The 7500-nt window shown below is 43.0% G+C and overlaps 1 protein-coding gene across 1 annotated transcript in view; it reads right to left on the bottom strand.

Annotated features, from left to right (window-relative positions):
• Window positions 1-4703: 4703 nt before the first annotated feature.
• The window catches only part of LOC135113280 (mucin-2-like), a 3216-nt gene continuing 419 nt past the window's right edge, over window positions 4704-7500 (bottom strand). Inside the window, exons 2-3 of the mRNA XM_064028491.1 lie at window positions 5606-7500; window positions 4704-5317 (exon numbers count right to left, since the gene is read on the bottom strand). The exon at window positions 5606-7500 is cut by the window's right edge and continues 163 nt beyond it. Coding sequence (XP_063884561.1) covers window positions 4796-5317; window positions 5606-7500 — 2417 coding nt within the window. The 3' untranslated portion in view covers window positions 4704-4795. The remainder of the gene's footprint in view (window positions 5318-5605) is intronic.

Raw genomic sequence — 7500 nt, 5'->3', positions numbered from 1 at the left:
ACTCGTAAGTGACATGACATGGGTGACTTAAACGAAATCTGCTTATCAAAATAGGATATGACATAATCGGTTCAAGATTGATATTGTTATATTTAAAAAATTGTAGAGAGAAATTAGTTTTGAAGTAGTATTGAAGGAAAGGAATATACTCAGTAATCAGATTGTTAGTGCTGAGTGAATAGTGAGCTTTTAAGAGAAGATTAGAGAAATTTATAGATGGGAATGATAAAAAGAATCAGGTAGGCTTGTTTTATACAGGGACTGCCATGTGTAGAGTTGACGCCTTCTTATAGCTCTCCTTACTCTCTTATGTTCCTATGAATGGAATAGAATCAGTAGCAAATATGTTAGTGCCGAGCCATTAAGGAGCTTTACAAGAACATTAGGCAACTTTTTTGGTTGATATGATAGATGGAAATAGATAGGCATGTTTTATATACGTGTAGGCCTGGTGGCTTATTGTAACTTCCCTCATTCTTTCATGTTCGTGTGTTCCCACTCCATTAATACCACAACACCACTCACACCACCACACCCAGACACTACCATACTTCCTCAACTCCCTCAAATCTCGCCTTCTCACGTGTAAATACTTCAATGGCTCCAATCAAGAGTAAATTGTTATACGAGTTTAAAAGACACAATACTTTTCCCTTTATGACGTGGAAATGGATCAAATAAATAATATGAGATACACTTTATTGCAAACTTTTTCCTCTCTCTCTCTCTCTCTCTCTCTCTCTCTCTCTCTCTCTCTCTCTCTCTCTCTCTCTCTCTCTCTCTCTCTCTCTCTCTCTCTCTCTCTCTCTCACGACGCTAGTGACTTATGAGAGAGAGAGAGAGAGAGTCATAAACATTTTCACACACTCGTTTAATTGAATCTGTTGCTCTCTCTCTCTCTCTCTCTCTCTCTCTCTCTCTCTCTCTCTCTCTCTCTCTCTCTCTCTCTCTCTCTCTCTCTCTCTCTCTCTCTCTCTCTCTCTCTCTCTCTCTCTCTCTCTCTGTGTGTGTGTGTGTGTGTGTGTGTGTGTGTAGGGAGGTGACCCACTATCACGCTACACTATTAACACACACATACACACACACACACACACACACACACACAAGGGAGGGGAAGGAAAGGAAAAGTTGTGAGTGTGTGTGTGTGTAAAGAATGACCATCTTAACTCTCTTTTTATTCTCTATTTCATGTCTTGAGATAATAAAACACGAGATCTTTCCTTATGTTATTCTTGCAAGGCGCCTTATGACCTCGTTGCTGAGTGGCTGGGATGTCAGTCAGTTTGATTTTTCTATTATTATATGAAGAAAAATAATAATAACTTTTCACTTCCCGTTTTCTTTCTCAGTGTGTAAAATAGAAAATGTGAAAGTGTGTGAGCTATTCCCTGATAAAGAAACGGGGAATATAAGTTAGTTTGCCTAGTGACTTGATCTGTAACGTACATTCAATATTTTTTTCCTCCTTAAAAAAAAAACGTGAATAACTTAACTAGGATTTTTTTTAGCTCTTCCTTGTTATAGAAAATTAAAGAATGCAAGTTAATTTGTTTATTAGCTTGTTATGTAAGGCAAATTCAATGTCTTCTTTCCTCTATGAATAAATGTGAACGACGTTACATGTAATAAGTCTTTTTTTATTTGTATATATTAAGAAATGATATACGACTAAGAATTTTTCAGCTATTCCTTGTTATAGAAAACGGAACAGTACAATTTACTTTGCTCAGTGACTTGATCTGCAAGGCACATCTAGCATGTCCTTTCCTTTCTAGCAAAATATGAACAACGTAATAAGTCTTTTTATTTGCAGATTTAAAGAATTAACACTCTATTTCCTTTTCGTAATATTTGTTTTCTTTCCGTAATGACAAGAGAAAAATATGGGAATGTAATATACAATGGCTTATTTTCCTTGCATATATAGCTGTCAACTGGTAAGTGTTTGGAAACTTAACATTCTTCTCTTCTTTTCCGTATAAAAAATAAAACAACGTAATATGTAATGATTTCTTTTTTGTCGTTGTTATTTTTTGCATATATGAAGAAGCAACACGTAATATTTGTTTTCTTTCCAGTATATGAAAACGCAACCTGTAAAGACAGAGATGTGTTGATAAAGCTGGTGGGGTTGGGTGAGAGAGAGAGAGAGAGAGAGAGAGAGAGAGAGAGAGAGAGAGAGAGAGAGAGAGAGAGAGAGAGAGAGAGAGAGAGAGGATTTTGATTTTTGAAAAGAATACATATCGAGAAACATATAGATATAGATATAAAACATATAGCTTAGAAATAGAGGGATTATTGGTACAACTGCCCGAAAAGCACATATTTTAAAAAGAGTTAGTCTAAAAAACAGTCTCACCATTTATGAAACTAGTATGCACTTGTAAATTTAGGTGTAAATATTTCAGATGCTTCAAATGTTTTAGGCAAAGAGAAAGAAAAGGATCGTGCTGTCAGTAATTACGACCATAAGAATGACGACTATAGTGCTGAGGTGGTGCTGCGTGGTGGTCGTTCAAGTGTGTCGTCTCACCGGCCTTGTGAAACACCGGAATTTATGAAACAAATAAGAAAAAGGAAGAATGACGTGCAGTTTTTGTTAGAAGGTTGGCAGTGACTGAAACGTGAATGTGCATGTGCTTAAAATTCCTGGTGTATTTATGTGCGTCTTGTACTGGTTAATTGGTGTGTTTGTGTGTGTGTGTGTGTGTGTGTGTGTGTGTGTGTGTGTGTGTGTCGTGGTGGGACATATAGCTAGAGCAGCGTTATCTATAAATTATCTTTGTTATTACGTCTATCTATTTATTTTTCTTTAAACTTTTATATTCGCTGTAGTTGTTGTGCTCAGTAATTAGATAAATAAATAAATAAATAGATAATAATAATAATAATGATGATGATGTGTGTGCGTGATTATGGGTGGATGTAGATGTAGGTATGAGTGAGTGAGTGAATGTGGATGGAAAATGGAGTGCTAAGTGGATGGTTGTTTTTTATTATGGGTGAATGCCGGGTATAAACTGAATGGCTGCGCTGGATGGACTAAGTGGAATTATATATTAGATAAGATAAGATAGCTTTGTTTAGATTAGATGTGGCTATCTTTACTGTAATGTCTCTGTCTATTCCTGTCTCTTCTTTTAGTCCAGTCTTTTCTTTATGTTTATGTTCCGCTAAGAAGGACAACTTATATATTACAGAACTTTACTACTGAGCAAAGAGTATGTTGAAAATATATCGTATGTATGAAATTGTATGTATATGTTACATCTTAGTGGAGGAAGATGTGGTGGTGATACGCTTGATGGAGGCCCTGAGTGGAGGAGAAACAGATGTGTGTGTGTGTGTCTGTCTGTGTGTGTGTGTGTGTGTGTGTGTGTGTGTGTGTGTGTGTGTGTGTGTGTGTGTGTGTGTGTGTGTGTGTGTGTGTAGCTAAGGAACCTAAGATGAATTGTCGGTTTTAGAAGTGCGAAAAATTTCTACGTTGAAAGTTATCTCTCTCTCTCTCTCTCTCTCTCTCTCTCTCTCTCTCTCTCTCTCTCTCTCTCTCTGCGGTGGGAATGTGCAGAACCACTTCAAAATCTCTCGTCTCTGCTAGATAACTCGAGAAAGTCTCCCTCTCTCACGTACTACACTAATTCACTTTTATTTACACACACAGACACACACACACACACACACACACACACACACACACACACACACACACACACACACACACACACACACACACACACACACACACACACACACACACACACACACACACACACACACACACACACACACACACACACACACACAGAGAGAGAGAGAGAGAGAGAGAGAGAGAGAGAGAGAGAGAGAGAGAGAGAGAGAGAGAGAGAGAGAGAGAGAGAGAGAGAGAGAGAGAGAATCCTATTTATACATGAAACCCGAATAAAGAAAAAAAAATAAAAATCGAACCAGTCCCAGCACATCAAAACATCACAAAAAAGGAACACAAAGGAAGAACAAGCAACAGTAGAATTATTATTAACCCATACTAGACAATGTGAGAAGCTGCACTGTTTGGTCCTAGCGTGACTGACAACCACTCTCTCTTTCACCTCCTGTCAGTCAATAGTTGTGTTGTATGTTGCTGCAGAGTCTTCGTGGCAATGACTGACAGGCTTGGCTTGCTGTGTGTAGAGAAATGATTTACAGTTTCAAGTCTCGACGGTGTTTGAGTCACGCATGATGCTGTAAGGGGAATGTTGAAAGAGAGATTCTGATACAGTAGCGTCTCTTTTTTTTTTTTTTTTTTACCTGTCTCTCTGTTTGTATGTGTCTATTTTTTTTTTCTTATGGTCTGTTTGAATTATAACAGCTGGGAATTCTAGTTATGTTTTATGGTTTGTTTTGTTTTAATATTAGTATTTGTTTAGTGAGTGTTACGGTCATGAAACATCTGCCTGTCTGTTTGTCTATCTCTCTCTCTATTTAGGTCTGTCTTTTTTTGTCTGTCTGTCTATTTGTCTGTGTATCTAGCAGTCGTTCTGCCAGTGTGTCTATGTGTATCTGTCTGTATGGATGTATGGATGAATGAATCTCTCTCTCTCTCTCTCTCTCTCTCTCTCTCTCTCTCTCTCTCTCTCTCTCTCTCTCTCTCTCTCTCTCTCTCTCTCTCTCTCTCTCACACCATTTATGACTCAAGACTTAATGGATCCACTCTCTAGTAACAAACAACTTTTATTCTTATTAACATGATCAACATCACACAAAACAACTGGACGGGGCGAGGCGGCTTAGAATAATGACAGCTTCTGTTACACTATTAGACTGCCGGCCAAGACGCAGGCTGGTAAGGCAGGTCAATCTTATACATTGAAGAGGACACGTAGGAAGTGGCGCGCTGAGGCACAGATCTATAAGTTCTCGGAGACTCGACAAATTGTACAGGCTGGAGATGTGATTCTGAGGCATACTGCTGTGGGACTGCTGGCTGTATGGGTTCTGATTTGTGGGCAGGTATAGGCTGTACTGGCTCTGATCTGTAGGCCCGTGTAGGCTGGCGTGGCGGTGCAGGATTAGCTGGTGCGGGGCCGTGGTGAGTGGGATGTGTTCTGTAAGCTGCAGGCTTGTACTGCGGGTACACGGCCTGGCCCTCATAAGTCACGTCCGCCATGTACCCGGAGTCGCCGCTCACGTAGTAAGTCACTCTCTGGATGCGGCCGTCAGGAAGCGGTACGGTGTAGGAGCCGCGTGTCTCCGGCCCCGCGCGGCTCTCTGTGTGACCGAAGGGGGAGCCGCCGTCCCCGCCTTGTACCTGGTAACTGAACTCGTACTGCGCTGGGTGCTGCAGGGGGGAGGAGGTGAGGGGCGGGGCGTGGCGGGATGGGGCATTGATAGTATACGGTTATTTATCGAGTTTATGAGTATGTGGTTATAGTATACAGGATTTTAATTATATTTGTGTGGTCATGTTTCTCGTGTGTGTGTGTGTGTGTGTGTGTGTGTGTGTGTGTGTGTGTGTGTGTGTGTGTGTGTGTGTGTGTGTGTGTGAAATCATCATCTTTTACTCTATTTAACTCTTCCTAATCTTAATATGAACATTTAAAAAGACAGGACGGTAGCGTATTCTCACCTTGGCATGGTAAGGGCCGTGGGGCAGCGGTGCCGGGACAGCTTTTCCCTGCGGGGCGATAGGATGTGGCGGGGCGGCGTTGTGCACTCTCCTGGCGGATCTTGCATCTGTGGTAACACGTGGCTGACCAAAGCGTAGCGGAGCACTGTTTGGGTGGGGAATAGAACGACCCACCTCTTTCTGTCCATTCTCTTCCTTGTCTTGATGTTTCTTTGCCTCTTGTCGTTCAGCAGCAGGTCGAGGCACGTTGAAAGTGATCGTTGTAGGAGTTCCTCTGGATTTGGTGGCGATACTTGAGGTTAGCTTAGAGGCGACATTTGGAGGGTTGACAGAGAAAGATATGGACCTGCTCTCGTCCCCTTCCTCTGAGAGATGGCGAGGCTGCGTCTTGAACACTGGATGGAGATGCTCAAACGAATGGGAGCGGCTGAAATGTTTCTTGGAGGATGCCGGGGACAGCGACGGGGCATCAATGGAACGTCCTTTCTTTTCCTGAACTCCGGAGATAGACGGGGAACTTCCATGCACAGAGACAAGAGTCGGGGATGTCTTGGACGGAGACGTGAGGAGGGTGAGAGGGCCGAGAGAGACAACAAAGCCCAGAGCGTTATCAGAATCACTGTTAGGATGAGTATTAATGGGCTGTAGGGATTGGAATATAGGCTGAGGCTGCACAGGGCTTGGGTGAAGATGCTGTACAGGCTTCACCTTCCCAAAGCCTGATAGCACCAAGTTAGACGAGATGGAGTCCTCTTGTCTGCCTCCCGTTGAACTCTGGGATGAGGGAGTCTTTTGGGCGTTACTGTGTGGGGTCGAAGGATTAGGAAGGTGTGGCTGGGAAGGGTGAGGCTGGGCAAGGAGTGGAGATGCATGTGGAGGAGGCTGGGGATAAGTAGGATGGGGCTGAACAATAAATAGAGATGAGTTGGGAAGAGTTGGCTGAGGAGAAGACTGGTGGTGAGCAAAATGAGGCTGGACATGAAGTGAAGATGAGCTGGGAGGAGAAGGCTGGGGAGGAGAAGGTTGGTGATGAGCAAAATGAGGCTGGACGTGAAGTGGAGATGAGTTAGGAAGAGCAAGATGAGTAGGAGAAGGCTGAGGTGGAGTAGGTTGAGGAGAAGATGGATCAGGAACAGTAGACTGTGGGGCATCAGGCTGAGGAAGAGAAGGCTGAGGAGGAGCAGGCTGAGAGGTTGCAGGCTGGAGAGGAGCAAACTGAGGAATTGCAGGCTGAGTAGGATTAGACTGAGGCACTGCAGGCTGTGAAATTTCAGGCTGAGAAGTCTCAAGCTGAGAAGTTTCAGGATTTTCAGTAGCAGGCCAATATGTAGTAGTCTTCAAGGAAGCATTCTTGGACACGAAAATAGGCTTGAACGAGGCAGGCTTGAATGTGGAAGGCTTAAACTTATCAAACACACTCTTGTCTAATGCAGTCTTGTCTGAGGAATGCTTGACTGCTTCAGGTTGGAAGAACTTAGCCCCAAAAACATCACTTTCTAACGGGGAGGCTTTGAACGAGGTATCTTGAGTGGGGTCCTGGTGGGAAGGGGCTAGACTGGAGGGAAATGGGGTGGTTATCCGTTTGAACACCGGCTTGTTGACCACTGTAGGAGTCTCAGTTGCTGGAGTGGGGGACGTGGGCGGGACTAGAGTGGAATGGGGAGGGTCCGTACTGGGGACACTAGGGGTACTTGGAGTGATAATCTTCAGGGTCTCAGGATACAGTGACTCAAGATCTAATGACTCAAAAATCTCGCTGGACTCTTCTGGCAGTAACTCAATTCGTGACTCGAAGTGTTGTTCAGACTGTGGATCAGGTTGTGTCTCTGCTGTCAGAATTTCACTCGAGTCAACAGGAATGGCAGTGACAATAACAACAGGCTTTGATTCCTCTC

Source organism: Scylla paramamosain, chromosome 25, assembly GCF_035594125.1.
Source record: "Scylla paramamosain isolate STU-SP2022 chromosome 25, ASM3559412v1, whole genome shotgun sequence".
Taxonomy (NCBI): Eukaryota; Metazoa; Arthropoda; class Malacostraca; order Decapoda; family Portunidae; genus Scylla; species Scylla paramamosain.
Note: the sequence above shows the minus strand (reverse complement) of the source record. Positions and strands in the feature narration are given on the sequence as shown.